Raw genomic sequence first — 18542 nt, forward strand, 5'->3', positions numbered from 1 at the left:
TGCCATATGAAAAGCTGGAAGGAGTTTTTAGAGATTGTTGAGAAATAGGTGAGGCCCTGCCAAGGCTTCTCACTATGTGCTGTCCTTGGAAACAATGGAAGCCAGAAAATTGTGGAGCAACATCTTTAAAATACTGAAAGAAAAAAATACTGCACACCTATAATTCTACACCCAATGAAAATATCTTCAGAAATGGAGATTAAAATAAAGACATTTTCAGATATGCAGAAGCTGAAAGAATTTATCACCATCAGATCTGCACATAAAATATAATTTAAATTATTCATGCAGAAGGAAAATAATACCAGGTGGAAGTATGGATCTACTGAAGAGTAGCCGAAATAGTAACTATGTGTGAAATAGGAAAGTCTTTTTCCCTTAGTATTTAAATCTCATTAAAAGATAATGGACTGTGTAAAACAAAGGCAATACACATTTACTATGGAGAATATGATATACTTAGAAGTAAAACATATGATGACAATAGCGTAAAGGCTAGAAAGCGAAGGGCCAGAAGTATGCATTTGTGAGATTCTTATACTGCACATAAAGTGGTATATCATTTGAAAATAAACTGCAGTTAGTTAAATCTTAAATCAGCTACTAAAATAACACACAAAAAATTATAGCTAAGAAAGCCAAAAGAAGGAGATAAAATGGAGTCATAGAGAATACTCATTTAATCCAAAAGAAGACCAAAAGAAGGAAAGGGGAACAAAGAAGCAGTCTCAAATAAAATACAAACAGTAAGATGGTCAATTTAACCCCAACAATAGCGATAATCACATTAAATGCAATTGCCCTAAATACTGCAATTAAAGGCAAAAATTGTGGAGTTGGACTAAAAGGAAGACTCAACTATAAGCTGCTTACAAGAAACCACATAACTATAAAGGCTAAAAGTAAAAGAAGGAAAATAGATATATGATGCTAATACTAATCAAACTAAAGCCATAGTAATGTCAGAAAAAGAAGAGATCAGAACATGGAATAATACCAGAGATTTAAAACGCTCATTTCATAAGGGTAAAATGTTGAATTCAAGAGGACATAACAATCCAAAATCTAAAATTTTATGAACCTAATAACACAGCTTCAAAATACATGAAGCAAGAGCTGGTAGACCTATAAGGAGAAACCCCCCCAATTTTATAGTTGAAGATTTCAATACTGTTCTCTTAATAATCCATAGAACAAGTAGCTGGAATAACAGTAAGAACACAGAAGATTAAAATAATACTATGAAGCAAATTGACCTAATTGACTTTTATAGAACACTTGACTCACCTTTAACAGAGTAAACATTCTTTTCAAATGTACTCATAGATTTACTAAGAGAAACCATATTCTGAGCCATTAAATGTCTCAATAAAAACAAGTTGAGTCACACAAAGGAAGTACACTACTTTGATCACAGTCAAATCAAGAGTACACAGAATCACAGCAGATTACAGGAGAAATCAGCAAGAGCAAGATCGCTGGGAAATCCTCAAACGTTTGGACATTAAAGAACATTAATCTGTGTAACCCAAGAGTCAAAGAAGGGTTCAAAACAGAAATTAGAAAATATTTTAACTGATTTGAATAATGAAAGAAGAAACACAGCCTATCAAAATGTATAGGATACAGCTAAAGCAGTGCTTATAAGGGAAATTTGTACTAATAAATGCCTAGTTAGAAAAGAAGCTCTCTATAGTGGGCCGAAGTGTGGCTTCCAAAAAGATAACGTTCACGTCCTAGTCCCAAGAACTTGTGCACATTACCTTATTTGGAAAAAGAATCTTTGCAGATATAGTTAAGGATCTTGGGATGAGGATATCATTATTTGGGTAGGTTCTGAATGCCGTTATAAGCATCTTTACAATAGAGAGGCAAACAGAAGCACATTCAGAGACAAAGATTGAAGTAATGTATTCAGAAGCCAAGGAATGCCAGCAGTCATCAGGAGCTTGAGAGGCAAGGAACGGAATCTCCCCTAGAGACCCTAGAAAGAATGCAAACCTGCTAACCCCTTGATTTCAGACTTCTGGCCTGCAGAACTGTGAGAGTAAAAATTTTTGTTCTTCTTAGCCTCCAAGTTTGTGGTAATTTTTTTTACAGCAACAAGAGGAAACTAATATAGTCTCAAATTAGTGACCTCATTTTCCATGTGAAGAAACTGGAAGCACACTGTTAGCAGAACAAAAGAAATAATAAAAGATGAGAACAAATCATTGAAATGGGAAACAAAATCAATATAAGGAAATCAATGAACCCAAGAGGGGAGTCTTTGAGGAGATCAGTAAAATCGATAAGACTCCTCAAAAAAGAGAGACGGAGGGAGGATACAAGTTACCAATAACAATAAAAGAGGAGATGACATAACTATAGACCCTACAGATATTAAAAGGATAATAAGGAAGCAGCTCATATGAATAATTGTACTTAAGCAACTTATATGAAATGGACACATTCACTGAAAGACACAAACTACGAAACAAAGATCATTCAGGAAGAAATAGGTAATTTGAATATCTGTTTTCATAATACACACCTATAATCTTTCCACAAAGGAAGTTTCAGGCCAGATGACTTCACTGGTGATGTCTACCAAACACTCAAGCGTTTGAGGATGACATACAAGTTCTTCACAAATTCTTCCGGAAAACTGAAGATGAAGGGAGTATTTGTCACCTTGTTCTGTGTAGCCAGCCTCTGAAACTAAAACTAGACAAAATCACTACAAGGAAACTATAGATTAACGTGCTCATGAACATAGATACAAAAGTTCTTAAGTAACATTTAACAGGTTAAATACAACAACTTATAAAATGGGTAACAAATGATGACCAAGTAGAATTTATCGCAGAAAGGCAAGATTGGTTTAACATTCAAAGATCAACTAATGTAATGCAACAGATTAACAGACCAAAAGTGAAAAGTCAAATGGTCTTATCTCAAGAGATGCAGTAAAAGCACTGGACAAAATCCAGCATCCATTCCTGACATAAACTCTCCAGCAAACAGGAACAGAGAAGAGCTCCTTTAAACTGTTACATGGCATCTATATACAACCTATGGCTAATATCATGCTCAGTGACAAAAGATGTCATTTTGACATCTCACCCAGCTATTCCACTCCTGTGTATTTACCTAAGACAAATGAAAACATCATGTGTAACATAAATGTTTTTAATATCTTTTTTGTAATAGCCCCAAATTGGAAATAACCCAAATGTCCATCCATAGGTGAACAGATAAAGTACATTTGGTATAGTGATATGATTGAGTATCACTCAGCAATGATGACAACAACAATAGCAATAATAATAAACCAACCTATAAATGCATATAGCAATATTGATGAATCTCAAAATAATTATACTAAGCGAAAAAAGCCAGATAAAAGAGACTACATCCTGTTTGGTTCCATTTATATACAATTCTAGAGAATGATAACTAACCTATAGGGACAGAAGGCCACTAGGCTGCTTGCCTAGTCATCAATATGAAAATAGGGAGAAATAAAAGACAAGGCTTACTCTAAGAGGCATGAGAAACTTTGGGGGTGTTATACATGTTTATTATCTTGTCATCATGGTTCCATAGGTGTATACATACATCTAAACATCTAACTTTACACTGAATACATGTGCAGTTTATTGTATGTTATACCCCATAAAACTATATAAAATGAATAAGACTGTGAAAAATTTAGAGAGAGTAGAATGTGAAGGGGCAGGTAGTAGGCAGGAAGAAATTAGTCTGGAGAGATAGGCTGGCCTCTGTCCTGTGGACAGGTTTATGGAGTAGACTGGGGTGCAGTGCTGTGCTAAGTCACTTCAGTCGTGTCCAACTCTTTGTGACCCTACAGACTATAGTCCACCAGACTCTTCTGTCCATGGGATTCTCCAAACAAGAATACTGGAGTGAGCTGCTGTGCCCTCCTCCAGGGGATCTTCCCGACCCAGGGATCAAACGCACATCTCATGTCTTCTGCATTGGCAGGTGGGTTCATTACCACTAACACCACCTGGGAAGCCCATGAGTAGACCAGAGAGAGACTGATGGTGGAGACAAGGGCTAAGTGATTTGGCAGTAGATGATGAACCCTGTTGATGAAGGCAGTGAAGGGAGAGAAGAACTGGTAATGAAGAAGTGGGGCTGGATCTGAGAGACACTTCAGATATGGAATTGATATAGCTTTATGACCAATTGGATAAGGGAGAGGAAAAGGTACATAGTCGGATATCTGGCTGAGAAGCTGCTTTAAACTGAATTTTGTTCCCCTAAATTCACATGTTGAAGCACTGATCTTTGATGTGACTACATCTGCTGCTGCTGCTGCTGCTAAGTTGCTTCAGTCGTGTCCAACTCTGTGCGACCCCAGGCTGAGCCCCTGAGCCCACCAGGCTCCCCCGTCCCTGGGATTCTCCAGGCAAGAACACTGGAGTGGGTTGCCATTGCCTTCTCCAATGCATGAAAGTGAAGAGTGAAAGTGAAGTCGCGAGCCCATGGACTGCAGCCTACCAGGCTCCTCCGTCTGTGGGATTTTCCAGGCAAGAGTACTGGAGTGAGGTGTGACTACATCTGGAGATAGCGTATTTAGGAGGTAATTAAATATGTTAACTAAGGTGGTACAGGTGGGGCCTGACCCCATAGGACTGTAGCCTTCTGAGATGAGGAATAGATAGAAATCTCTCTCCATCATGTGAGGACATGGTGAGAAGGAACTGGATGCAAGCCAGGAAGAGTTTTCCCCTGAAATTGAACCCTGCAGGACCTTGATCTTGAACTTTCTAGCTTCCAGAATTTTGAGGAAATTAATTTCTGTTGTTGAAGCCAGTCTACGGTATTTATTATGGCAGCCCAAGAAGACTAACACAAGCTTTGGGGGGGGGGAGGTTGTGAACTTGGGGGGTTGCAGATTTGTTCAGACTGCTCACCTAAATCAAGGACACAGAAGGTGAAGCAAGTTGGTACAGTGTTATGAGTTCAGCCTGGGATATGTATTCACATGAGGACATAAACCATTGGAGATATAGGCCTGAAGCTCTGGAGAGAGATTGGCTAGAGGTACATATTCAGGACGGGTTTCTCAGGTGGAACTGGTGGTAAAGAATCCACCTGTCAATGCAGGAGACATAAGAGACATGGGCTTGATCCCTGGGTGGGGAAGATCCTCTGGAGGAGGGAACAGCAACCCACTCCAGTATTCTTGCCTGGAGAATCCCATAGACAGAGCCTGGTGGGCTACAGCCCGTAGGATCACGAAGAGTTGAACACGACTGAAGCAACTTAGCACATAGCACACACATATTTAGGAACCATCAGCAATCGGTTGGAGTTGAAACCATGGAGATGGGTATATAGTAGGAGCGGAAAAGCCAACAAGGGAAAAGAAATGGCCAGAGACAGAGGAGGATAACAATGACTGGTGACTCTAAAGCCAATGAGATAATTTTGAAAAGAGTTAACAGTAACAAATGCTGCAGCACACGGGACATATTTCTGGGGACATGTTAAGTGTCTGGCATGACCCTTTTAAAATCAAGGCCCCTACAGTCTAGCTGAAAAAGAGAATACAAATGCATATGAAACAATTAGGAAATCATTCAACTAGGGTAAATTGTCTTAGTGTAACAGAGAAGTGCAATAAAGTTTTGTCCATTTATTCTACAAACACGTTGAGCTCCTACTGTGTATCTGACTTTAACTGTTGGATGAGGCAATTGGGCTTTTTATTAATAAAAAGAAGGGCATGACTGAGTTACAGAGGTGTGAATAATGATACTCTGGATAAATGGAAAAAATGAAAGCAGAGTAATTTAGGTACATAGGGAGGGATGGAGAGGATCCAGTCTTGACAGGAGTCCAAGGAGAGGAGAATAATAGGGGAGAAAGCCTGGCTGGCTGAGTCTGTGTCAGAGATTAGAAGGCTGGGGAGGGGGAGCGCCCACCCTAGTATAGCTTGTCTCAGAAGGATTCTTGCTCCAGGATTTTTTAGGCACTAAGCACCTGGGCCTAAGCACCTGTTGCAGGACACTAAGCTGCCAACAGCCAGTAGGTCCACTGCATTCTACAGGTTTCAGACCTGCAGAAACTTCAAGCTTCTTCACTGGCCACCAAATGTGTGTCCAACTGCTGTCATGCATGGAGGGGGAGTTTTCATAACGAGATTCCCAGGCAAAACTTAATAAGAAGAGGGCTTTTTGTATCAAAGCACCTTCCATGGTCCTTTCAAATAGTGGGTGCATTGAGGCTGCTGGGTGATCCCAAGAGTCGTTTTTAACCTATATTGCAACGGCTTTGGAAACCAGACACGTGGTCAGATAGATAATACAGTGAATAGTTAGGTAGACAAATTCGTAGGGAACGAACCACTATCAGTCTCTGGATATGACCAGTCAGTCTTGTTGGGCGGAACTATCCACCGTAACAAAGCACCCACAGTAACAAAGCGTCCCCAGGACAGCCCTGAGGATACAGTTCTCGCGATGGACGGAAGAGGGCGCTGCGGATCGTCTTGGTCTGCTACCGTCAGAGACAGACCTAGAGTCCTGGGGCGCGGAAGGGAAGCCCGCTTGGTCGGGTCCTGGAAAAACCTCGGACTGCAGACGTCTCCCCGAGAGCGCCTGGGGTTGGTGCTTCGGCTCCCCGAAACTGCCTGAGCCAAGTGTTGGGGGCGGGGAAATGGTGGGAGGTTGGAGAGGAGAAAGGACCAGAGGAAGGAACCCTGGCGCTGAGGGTGACTCCGCGGGAAACGCGAACGCTCAAAGCCCATGGGAGCACACCGCTGGGGCTGCGGTTTGTTTGGGAGACAGAAGGTGGGAAAAGCTGCGGGTTTCGGCCAGCTAAAGCTGACTGCGGCTGCGTACGGGGCCTGGGGGCGAATCAGCGGTGCCGTCATGAGGATCCTTCCCGAATCTTTCTGGTCTCAGGTCTCAGCAGCAACTGCAAAAGTTTCCTTCGAGCTGCCCGCGCCCCAGAGCGAGTCCGCGAGTGTCCCTCTCCCTACTAAGGGAAGCTTAGTAGGGGGCTTCCCGTGTCGGTCCAGAGTGTGGTGGGATCACCAACATCCTCTCTCTCTGCCTGTTCAGAGGCCTTTAAAAAGTAACGAAGAAATGGGAAGAAACGGAAGCTGCTTCGATGTGGACCTCAGGCTCACACCTGAGTCCACTCCTGCGCGCCCTGCATCGGCTTTGCGGAGTCTCCGAGCAGCTGCAGGCCGGCGCCCCCCACATCCCACCCACAGCATCTCGGTTTTCCTCCTTTCAAAGGGTTCTGCTAGCGCTGGGTCCCCCCCCCTCTGCTTTGTAAACCAGACCCCCAAATTCTCTCCTTATCCCAGACTCCTTCCCGCCAGGGGGCACCCCCGGAGTTAGTGGAGAGGTTGGGGCTCTGACATAAGTTGAATCTAGGCTTGAACTGTGTGACAGGAACATAAGACGGTTTCAAGACCACTGGTGTCGATTTCAGGAGAGCCAGACCTGAAAGGAGAGGTTTCTCTGACACCAAAGACCTGAGGGTGGGAGTCTCCTCTTCTCCTGGCAGGTGCTGGCCTTCACAGGCGCAAACTCACCTCTCACTCCCACCCCAGAAGGCCGAGGGAAGGGCTGCCCAGGAACCGTGCTGGGACGTCCTAGGGTCATCCACCTCCTCTCTCCTGCCCTCACGACCTGCCCACAGGCCACGGTTGAAGAGAGCCTTCCCAAAAGGAAGGCCACCCTCAAAGACCCTAGATAGTCAAGGCGAGATGGAGAGCAATAAAAAAAATCTCCAGGTGTCTTCCTCGCCCTGCGTCTGCGAAATCCTCCTGCGGAAAGCCGCCAGATTGCCGCGCCCTGGGGCTTTGCGCAGATTCTCCAGAGGTTCTCGATTGTGGTGCCTGGGGAAAGGGGGCAGAGGTGCCCTGTGAGATCCTTCAGGGAGAGGAAGACGCCCCCCGCCCCAGGGGGCTCCCGATCTTCTCTCGGTTCCACGCACCTCCGAGTTGGAGACCAGCGACCCCCAGCGCTCGGCTGCGTTCCTACTTTCTGCTCCCTGGGCGGGGTTGCCTCGACGGCACCCAGGAACCCAGCTCAGCCTGGCTCGGGAGTCTGCGCCTGGTAAGGAAGACTCACCCGCCTCGGGTCTGGGCGCGGGAGCAGAGGAGGGGTCGAGAGCTTCATGCTAAGAGACTGTTTCTAGAAACCCAAGACTCAGGACGAGAAGTAATAACCCCTTCCGTGTGCTAGCGAGTTTTGCAGTTTACAGACTCATGTGCACGCCGAGCACAACCTGAGAGCTACATCAGACAGGTTATGACCATTTCTGCAGCTCAGGAACCAGGTGCTAAAATGCTTTATTTCCTTAATTCAACATTTTTTGAGGCACTGGGGGATTGGAGGATAAATAAAGCAAGGACTTGCCCTTGAGGAGGGTGGGGGGGGAGCTGAAAACAACACCCTCGCTTATTTTGGCCCTGAGGGTAATGGCTCTAGACGTCCACAAGAGCCATACCACAGGGCTGGAAAGTGGCAAAATGGGCTGGAACCAGGACTTCTGAGTTTATATTCCAGAGCCTTGCCCACGCCCCTGAGCGCTTCGAGATAGGGAAATGGTGAAGACACGCACACAAACCTTCCTTACAACCCTCTCTATCGCGGTGGAAGCCGGAAGTAACATTTGTCACAAAGTTACTACATACTATTTGAGGGATTTGTTAATTTGTAAGCTCGTGTAGGTAGGAACCGCATCTAGCTGATTTAAGGCTAAATTTTCCAATGTAGAACGGAGCCTGGGTCAGATCCCACACTCAATAAATTTATTTGTTGAATGAATCACAAATTGCAGTGACTTGGGGGAAAATAACCCGGAATAAGCCCGACCAGGAAAGAGTCGCTCCCTGCCCTCGGGGAAGCGGGAAGGAACATGAAGTGGGAGGGGAGAAGATAGGCTTTCCTATTTCATCATCCCCATCCTGGTGAGAGAGAGAGCTGGTGTGAGCCTTTTGTATGAGCCCTCTGTCCTAAGTTCTCAAAGAGGTGGTGAAAGAGGGAAAGAAGGGCGTTTTTCTTCGGCCAGGCTGGTGGTGAGCAAAGACTGATGGCAATTTCGCGAGTCCCCAGCCTGGGCCTGCACCCACAGGGCTCCTAGATCCCGGTCTGAGCCGCAGGCAGCAACGCAGAGCGTGATCGAGATTGAGGAGGATACGGGCGGCCGCCCCAGGGAAAACTCCTTGAGAGGCCTGAGATCCGCTTTGCTCTGAGCCTGCCCCACCGCCCCACGTTGGCTGAAAGAAAAGGGAAGATGCGCGGGCCCTACCGAGTGAACTCGGGTTCCCAAGTATCCCCTAAAGAAACTGCTGGCGTAACTGCGGTCCGCCCTGTTTAAGATGAGTCGGGGGAGTGGGGAGGGCGGCTAATAGAGAACCCTCTGGTCAGAAAGAGGCGTTGGGGCCAGGTGAGGGACTCTCAAGGTTTTCACTTGGACCAGCCCGGAGATACGGATATCCGCCTTTTCCCCACAAGACGGCTTATTCTTGGCAGCGAAGCGCGTCTGGGGAAAGGTGGCGGAGCTGTTTGTATGTGTGTATGTGTGTAGGGGCAGAAGCGGCAGGTGCCTCGAGATGCTGCGATGGTCCAGGCCAAGTCAAGACGAGAACTGGTGCTTGGGCGCGCGCAGCACAATCTCGGCTGCGGCGGGGAGGGGGCGGGGAACAGGAACCCTTACCCTCCACTCCCTCCCTCGAGCTCCCGCTCCCGCTCAGTGCCCGAACCCTGCGCCTGCCAGCTACCTAAGTGGCTCCGAGTCCTGGTCCCCACAGTAAGCTTGGGGTGGGGGCGGGGAGCTGTCAGCCACGTGCCTGCTTCGGAGCTGAAAGCTGCGGGGGGACGAAGGCAGAGGAGGCATGGCTCAAGGACTGCGGAAGATTCACCCAGCTAGTACTTTCATGTGCCCGGTCTTACTTGGATCTTACAAAAACCTGGTGAAGAATGGCCTCCATTTCTAAATGGCATTGAAACCAGGAGAGACTACAACGCTCTACACCCAGTGTTTCTTACATTTAGTAATAATATAAAAAAAAAAATGGAGAGGGAGGAGAGAAGACTCCAGACTCGGAGACCCATCCCACCTTGGCATAAAGACCCTAGTTGAGGCGCAGGCCCAGGGCTGGGGGCTGGCCTGCACACAAGACCTATATTCAGTTTTGTCTGCTCTCCTTTGCGTTGTCCTCTGTCCTTTCACCTGGACCCAGCGTCATCCTCTTCCCTCCTTGCTCCCTGGACTTAGGCATCACACTGACCAAGATGCCTTCAATGGGGGTCTGGGTCCTGCTTGAGAGCGCCCCCCCCCCCAGAGAAGTCTCTTGGAGGGAAGGGCAATGAGCCGACCTGGCACCCGTCTTTCGAAACACAACTGACGAGTGCTGTCTCGACCCTCAAACTCCTGCTTGCCTGCCCAAAAGCGGCCAAGGGAGCTGGGAAACACGGCCCTGTGCCGTAGGCAGGAGATGGGGTGCCCTGAGGGTTCTCTCCCCTCTTAAGGAATATAGGTGGCGAGGACATGTTAGCATGTAAGTTGGCTTTGTATTGCGGGAGTGCAGTTCTCAAGGGGCCGATTGAAATCTTGAAATAAAAAGCCAATAAACAAGTTTCCTTAGTACAATTGCTATTAATGGAAAAGGCATCTAACCTGCTGAATTAAATCGTTCAAAAGTGCCTTTTCATCATCAGGAGCTCCTCTACAAGGAAGGGAAAGAAAATGTGAAAACAAAAACCCAAATCGAGAAGCCTCCTTAACCGGCCCCCGCAGTGTCTTGGCGGCCCCTGCCCGACCAGGGAGCGCTCCGCCCTCCCAGCCCCTAGCGCGGAGAAGGAGGCTGAAACTGCCAAGGAGAAAAGAAAACAGAATAAAAACAAAACGTTTAAAATCCAAGAGGAAAAGTCGGAGCGGGTCTCAGGATCTGCGCGGCGGAGGGCTCGGCTCCGTGGTCCACTCTGCTGGAGGCCGGGGCCTGGCCGGCCCGCCCGCTCGGGAAACGCAGCCTACAGCTCCTCCTCTCCAGGCGCCCAAGGACCCTCAAGGCGCGGGGCTCACACTTGAAGCCTGGGAACGCGCAGACAGGAAACCCACTTCCTCCTAAGCAGTTTCTTGCAAGCCGGCTGAGAGGCGCCCAATTGAAACAGAATGATCCTCATCTACTAATATCCAGCGTGGCCACAAAGCGACTGGCCATTTACGCCGCCACTTTAAACAAAGATATTTGGTTATTCCCGGGAAGCAAGTGCACTTTTGCATGGCTGAGCTACGGGTGGAGGCAAGCCTCAGCCCAGCCTCCCGCCCGCGGGGCTGCTCACGCCCGGGGATTCGCCCCCTCCCGGCCGGCTCGTCCAGCCGGGGTTCAGGCTCAGTCCCACCCGGCCACAGGCGAGCTCACTCTCATGCCGCTCCCTGCCCGAGGCCTCCCCGAGGCATCTGAGGGGGAAAAACAGTGACCCCGGGCTGGGGTGCTGGGCTGTGATGTCCTCGGAAAGTCAGCTCCCGTCCCAGACCTCCCCGTGTCTGGGCGATAGGCGAGGGTCGGGGACAGCAGGTTTGTTCGAGGTGGAGCAACTTCAGCGATGTCCCTTCGCAGGAATTCCCGCAGCTTCTCAGCTCGGGCGGCCAGTGGTGGGTCCTTGCCTTAGCTGGGGGTGGGGGTGGGGAAGCGTAGCCGTGTGGGGGTTGGGGGGCGGGGTGGGCAAGAGGCCGAAGGCCCTGGGCCTCTGAGAAGACCCTGAGCTGGCGGGGAGGGGGGGGCGCGGGGATCTGGGACAGCCTCTCGACAGCAGCCGATCCCCCCTTGCTCAGCGCCCCCTCCGCCCGCTGGGATTCTCTCTCGGATAGGGGGGAAAGGGGGCGGGGAGCAGAGGTGTCCTTCTGACGGCGGCAGAAGAGGCAGACAGACTGACAGACAAGCAGACCAACAGTGCGGCCCCAGGGTGCGGCCCCTGACTCCCAAGCTGCTTTGGTGGCGACTGGGGCTCGGCGCCGCGAAGCCAGATGTGGTCCGGAGGCAGTGGGAAGGCGCGGGGCTGGGAGGCCGCGGCGGGAGGGAGGAGCGGCCCCGGCAGGCTCAGGTGAAACCCCCACCCCGTCCTCGGCCCACTCCCTGTCCCCGCCCCGGGAGCCCCGACCGAATGGGAAAGTGGTTCACTTTGTAACTCCGCAAGTTGGTTGCAAAGCAGCATTCACCTTCCTTCTTCCCCAGCAGCCCTCCTCCTCCTCGGCTACTCCCCATCCCACCTCTTGCCCTCCCCTCTCTCGGTTTCCTCCTCCTCTTCCTCCCCCCCATCTGTACCCCCCCTCCCGCGCGCCAGCGTACCCCACAAAAATGAGGGTAGGGGGTCCGGGGGAGAAATGCTTTGGGTCGCGTCTCTGCCTCTCTCTCTCTCTGTCTCTCTCACTCCCTCTTTGAGACCTAAAAATCCTGACAAGTGAAACTTAAAGGTGTTTACCTTGTCATCAGCATGTAAGCTAATTATCTCGGGCAAGATGTAGGCTTCTATTGTCTTGTTGCTTTAGCGCTTACGCCCCGCCTCTGGTGGCTGCCTAAAACCTGGCGCCGGGCTAAAACAAACGCGAGGCAGCCCCCGAGCCTCCACTCAAGCCAATTAAGGCGGACTCGGTCCACTCGGTTACGTGTACATCCAACAAGATCGGCGTTAAGGTAACACCAGAATATTTGGCAAAGGGAGGAAAAAAAAAAAAGCAGCGAGGCTTCGCCTTCCCCCTCTCCCTTTTTTTTCCTCCTCTTCCTTCCTCCTCCAGCCGCCGCCGAATCATGTCGATGAGTCCAAAGCACACGACTCCGTTCTCAGTGTCTGACATCTTGAGTCCCCTGGAGGAAAGCTACAAGAAAGTGGGCATGGAGGGCGGCGGCCTCGGGGCTCCGCTGGCGGCTTACAGGCAGGGCCAGGCGGCACCGCCGGCCGCGGCCATGCAGCAGCACGCCGTGGGGCACCACGGCGCAGTCACAGCCGCCTACCACATGACGGCGGCGGGGGTGCCCCAGCTCTCGCACTCCGCCGTGGGGGGCTACTGCAACGGCAACCTGGGCAACATGAGCGAGCTGCCGCCGTACCAGGACACCATGCGGAACAGCGCCTCGGGCCCCGGATGGTACGGCGCCAACCCAGACCCGCGCTTCCCCGCCAGTAAGTGAGGCCGCCCCACCGCGGGGCCGCGGGTTGAGCTCAGGAGGTGCGGGGAAGACCCGCCGGGAAGGCGCGGCGCCTGCCGGCTGCGCGCTGGGCATCAGGGGTGGGCGGCGGGGCAGTGGCGCCAAGGAGTGGGGTGTAGGAGCTGGGGAGTCTGCCCTGGTTGAGCTGAGGGGTCCAAGAAGAGGGACTCGGTAGCCCTGGGGTCCTGAGGGCAGGAGCTGGTATTTGGCGTTTGCCAGATGCGGCCAAGTGGCCGCTCCGCTCCGGCGCGGGAGAGCGCGGAGGCAGGCGTCCCCCCAGCTAAGAGAACCGGGATGAGCAGAGCTCGGAGAGGCGCGGCCTGGCCGGGAGGGAGGGTGCCCTGCTGGGACGCGCTCAGGCCCCGGCCCTGGCCCACTCTCCAGGCTAGGCAGGTGGGAGGGCGCGCGGCTCCAGACGGGATTCTAAATGGGCCGAGCCAGTGCCCTCACCGGGCTGACAGGAGACAGCTGCCAAGGCACAAAGAGTCTGGGATCTCAAGCTTTCGAAAGTGAACACCTCCCTCTCTCAAGCTCACAAAGCTGGGGGTCTACCGTTAGACCCCGGCTCCTGACCTGAGCTCAGTTTGCTGCCGGCTAACCCCACGAATCCGGAGGGCTGGGCAGGAAAGGAACAGGGAAGGCTTTCTCCACTCTGCTTTTTTGGGTAAAGCACTGAGACTGAGGGAGGTAGCCGAGGTTGAGGCCGGGAGCTCTCCAGTAAACCCCCTCGACGGCGCGGCCTCGAGGCAGGCGCCGGCGATTGCGGCGGCTGGGCCTCTCAGGGTGGAGGCGACCTAGGTGAGAAGGGCGCCGTCGGGGCGGGCCGGGCTGGCCAAGGGCACAGACGGCAGAGGTGGTCTGGCCCGGCCCGGCCCCTGCCGACGCTGTGCGTTTGTCGCTTACAGTCTCCCGCTTCATGGGCCCGGCGAGCGGCATGAACATGAGCGGCATGGGCGGCCTGGGCTCTCTGGGGGACGTGAGCAAGAATATGGCCCCGCTGCCAAGCGCACCGCGCCGGAAGCGCCGGGTGCTCTTCTCCCAGGCGCAGGTGTATGAGCTGGAGCGACGCTTCAAGCAACAGAAGTACCTGTCCGCGCCGGAGCGCGAGCACCTGGCCAGCATGATCCACCTGACACCCACGCAGGTCAAGATCTGGTTCCAGAACCACCGCTACAAGATGAAGCGCCAAGCCAAGGACAAGGCGGCACAGCAGCAACTGCAGCAGGACAGCGGCGGCGGCGGGGGCGCGGGGTGCCAGCAGCAGCAAGCTCAGCAGCAGTCCCCGCGCCGCGTGGCCGTGCCGGTCCTGGTGAAAGACGGCAAACCCTGCCAGGCGGGCGCCCCCGCGCCGGGAGCCGCCAGCCTTCAAGGCCACGCTCAGCAACAGGCGCAGCAGCAGGCGCAGGCCGCTCAGGCGGCTGCGGCAGCTATCTCAGTGGGCAGCGGTGGCCCCGGCCTGGGTGCCCACCCGGGCCACCAGCCGGGAAGCGCGGGCCAGTCTCCGGACCTGGCGCACCATGCCGCCAGCCCCGCGGCGCTGCAGGGCCAGGTCTCGAGCCTGCCCCACCTGAACTCCTCGGGCTCGGACTACGGCACCATGTCATGCTCCACCTTGCTATACGGTCGGACCTGGTGAGAGGACGCCGGGCCGGGCCTAGCCCAGCGCTCTGCCTCATCGCTTCCCCCTCCTGCCAGGTCACACACCACCAACCGCCCGCTACACCCTGCGCTTCGACTTTTCTTAAGAACCTGTCCCGTTGAGACCAAGGGAAAAAACACAAAGACCAAACTGCTGGACATCTTTTCTTTTCTTTTTTCTAAAATGTGCAGGATTTTTTTTTTAAAAAAAAGAAAACAACCAAGCGAATCCAATTCTTCTAAGGAGTCTTTAAACAGAGAAAGACATAACAAGAACCGCTTTGGGGGTGTCTTTGGGGTGATTCAAATGGGTTTCCCACGTTCAGGCGGGATGTAGTTTGGAGAGGGCTCTACACTGACATGGCTCTGGACGCTTAAGATCGAAATCTTCACTCTGGGTACACCGTGCCAGCAAAGTGGACTCGCTTGTAAATACCAGGATTTCTTTGAAGGGGCGACAGGGGGCTGGGGAAAGGAAAAGACAGAACCCACTTGCCACAGACACAAAGGAAATGCCCCCTTCTGCCCCCTCTGGCCACCCAGGCTCAGCTGAGACCGGCCCTGGTTAAAATCGTTTTATGTTTGATGTGAACTTGTAGTTGTAAAACGCTGTCAAAAGTTGGACTAAACACTTAGTTTTTAGTAATCTGTACATTTTGTTGTAAAAAGCAAAAACAAAAAACCAGTCCCCATCCCCGTTCCCGGCCCATCATATTTTTTATGGGCCAAGACAAATATGTGTATATTATTTGGCAGTTTGGTATTTGCAGCGTCAGTCTTTTTCTGTTGTAACTTATGTAGATATCTGGCTTAAATATAGTTCCTAAGAGGCTTCTAATAAATTATACAAATTAAAAGGATTCTTTTTCTGATTAAAAACCCCATCTTTTGTTTGGTTTTGATTTGGCTTTAAATGGCATTTTTTGGTAGTAGGGGGAGTGGCTCAGCACTGGCCTGACAGGATTCGAATTGTGTGGGGGCTCAAAGGATCTTGAACCAGCAAAGGAGGCTGAGACCAGAGACTTTGCCCCACGGGAAGAGAGAGTTTTGTTCTACCTCTGAATTAAGTAGAACCAAACCTTGAGCAGTCCTGGGACTCAGCAATAGAGAGTAGAAAAGCTAAACTACTTCCACCAGGAGGAAAAAGAAAGACACTAAAGGACTAGTTTTCAAAGCCAGACTTCTGTGTCTTAAAACCGCAGAAGTATCGACTGTGGTCTTATACAGCTGAGCCAACGTTTTGAAACAGTCAGCCTTGGACATTCCATTTTTAAAGAACCCTGAATAAACAATTATTTTTATAGACGGATCTTCCCTGTAGATTTTAACATTAATTCTTTATTTCTAATCCTCGGGAGAGCTTCCTTGGGACTAGGATGTGGTGGAAGATTTTTTTTTGAGAAAGTGGGGAAGTCATGGGTTTCGTTTCTGCTCTAAAACAGTTATTTCCCCGCACAGGCTGCGCAGCGGCTTCTCCTGGCTTCCTGGGCCCTGAAAGGTGTCTGACTGGGCTGCTGGCCTTGGGAACACCCCTGGCGGGGCTTTCAGCTCTTTGTTCCAAGATTTTCATCTCTGGGCTCCTGGCTTCCTAAATCTTTGTAGTAAGGAATCTTTCTCCTGTCCCCAACTCTCCACCTCTCCCCCATCGAATCTCCCCTCAACATCCACCCCTGGGAGAAAAAAAAAATCTTTGACCTCTCTTCCTACCTCTAATTTCTCAGTCTGTTTGGTACCCTGATATAGCTGTTGGGGAACTCTTGGTTGCTCTGGGGAGGGGAGGAAGAAAGAGAGATGTAGACAGAAGTCGTAGTCCCTAGGTAATCTGTTGCTCCTTCTGTGTCATCTCTGATGAACCTACAGGAAAAGTGGCCGAGTGCACCGTGGACAGGGGCCCTCCCAGCACTTTTCTCCAGGCCTGAAAGTGAGTGGGGAGGATTGATTCGTATGTGGCATGTACTCATTTATCATCTAGAATTTCAACTTTCTTTTTTCCTGTCTCGCCTGCCTCTACCTTTTCTACCTCTTCTTTTCAGCTCATTCTGACTCCATCTCTGTCTTACTGGATCGCCACCCTCAAGCCCCAGGAACTTGTAAGGAAAATGGGGCATGGGGTGGGGCGCTTGCTGGCACCAGTGGTCCTCTCTGTTGACTTTCTAGGGACTCTTTTCTAGTGGTGCCCTAACTGGGGACGAGGGCGGCTTCCCCTCTCCTGTCTGGCTGCTGAGATACTGTTTTCAATATCTAGAAGAGACTCAGAGATTTCAAGAGGGTGACTGACTGGATCTAGAGGGTGTGCTGGTTGGGAGAATTCTCAGCAGGCCTCACATTTTGGAAAACAAAGGAAAATCTGGAAAAGTTGAACACTTGTGTTGGAATGGGCAGCAGTGGCCCCCCCCGGGCAGTTTGTGAAGGTGGTTAAATCACTCAGCTCAGGCCCGGCAGGGAAGGGGAGATGTTACAGCTAAAGTCTGAATTCTGTGGGGTGGGAGCTTATGCTCGACCTGCCCCCACGCACAGCACACGAGTGTGGAAGGGGTGGGGCAGCCGAGGGGGGCTGCCCCACCCCACCCCAACTCACTGCGGAGCGGGCCACTGAGAGTCACAATTCTAGTCAGCTGTGGCACTCTCAGTCTGATCACCCTTGCCCTGGATGGAGTTACTACCAAATATGTTCTTTCCCCTCCCCACCCCCTGCCGTCTAGAGCTGACTTAATTTGGAAGTCTTTTTACTGGTCCTGCGAAAAAGGCGAAGGGAGCCATGTCTGCAGACGGGACCGAGAGGAACAGGGCCTTGGCCGCTTCTCTCTGTTGGTCACGCGGGGGTCCACTCACTCCGTTCCTGGCCGCGAGACTGCTGTAGCTGCAGGAAACGGCCCTGGCAGGCAATCTGAAGCTTCTCGATAGGGAAATGGGTGAGCGCTGGGCGCAGTAAAACACGAAAGACTGGAGATACACATTACTCTCACACCCCGTCAGCCTCTGCAATCTTTTATCCTCTTCAGTCATGGACCTCCCCTAAGTCTCCAGCATCTCTGGCCTGGGGAGCTTCTGGTCTCCGCTAAGAACTCAGCTTTCTGGGGATGTCCCTAATGGGGAAACTCCTCCATGCGTGGGGGCCCGCGCAGTTTGCCCCCAGATCCAGGAGAAGCTGAGCTGCCACCTAAGCACCCCATCCATCCCGAGGTCCTGAAAGCTGCTGCGGGAAATGGGGGAGATTTTGCAGACGGCATCCCACCCCCCCTTCCTCCTGTTCCCCACCCCCAACCCTGCCATGTAAACAGGAGGACTTTCTCGAGAGTCTTGGAGAGCGGCTCTAGTGGCTTCAGGGCCTGAAACCCCGGGCTTGGCTTGTTTGATGTTTAGCATCCCAAAGCGACTCCTCCACCCCCACCCCAGCCTGGGAGCCCTGAGATGTGGGTCGGAGAGGCAGGAAAGCAACCCGCCTGGCCGGGCTTGGGGGCGGCGTGAAGATTGGGACAGAGATGCTCTGAGCAGGAAAGAAGGGGGAGCCCGGCCTGCCGCCACCCTCCAACAGGGCCACAAGCGGGTACAGCTGGAGTCCTCCAGGCCCAGAAGGCGGGAGGGGGTTAGGGAATGCGTCAGCAGCCCGGACACAGGCTCTGGGACCGGGGCCGGCTCGGTGGGAAGTAACTCGAGGGCCCAGGAGTGAAATCAGAGCCAGGCCGGAGCCGACTCCGCGAGAAACGTTCCCTAACTC

The 18542-nt window shown here is 51.5% G+C and overlaps 1 protein-coding gene across 1 annotated transcript; it reads left to right on the plus strand.

The window, feature by feature from the left end:
* The first annotated feature begins 11907 nt into the window (after nt 1-11907).
* On the plus strand, nt 11908-15681 carry NKX2-1 (NK2 homeobox 1). The gene is made up of 3 exons (XM_081547770.1): nt 11908-12083; nt 12775-13160; nt 14092-15681. The coding sequence occupies exons 1-3, from the start codon at nt 12007-12009 to the stop codon at nt 14820-14822; spliced, it is 1194 nt and encodes a 397-aa protein (XP_081403896.1). The 5' UTR covers nt 11908-12006; the 3' UTR covers nt 14823-15681.
* Nucleotides 15682-18542: the final 2861 nt, after the last annotated feature.

The sequence above is a fragment of the Giraffa tippelskirchi genome, chromosome 12 (assembly GCF_054371585.1).
Source record: "Giraffa tippelskirchi isolate mGirTip1 chromosome 12, T2T-mGirTip1v1.2.pri, whole genome shotgun sequence".
NCBI classification, from domain to species: Eukaryota; Metazoa; Chordata; class Mammalia; order Artiodactyla; family Giraffidae; genus Giraffa; species Giraffa tippelskirchi.

Coding starts and splice junctions, on each gene's coding strand:
- NKX2-1 (XM_081547770.1), top strand. CDS start 12,007: ATGTGGTCCGGAGGCAGTGGGAAGGCGCGGGGCTGGGAGGCCGCGGCG. Junction 12,084..12,774: donor AGCGGCCCCGGCAGGCTCAG/GTGAAACCCCCA, acceptor TTCCTCCTCCAG/CCGCCGCCGAATCATGTCGA. Junction 13,161..14,091: donor AGACCCGCGCTTCCCCGCCA/GTAAGTGAGGCC, acceptor TGTCGCTTACAG/TCTCCCGCTTCATGGGCCCG.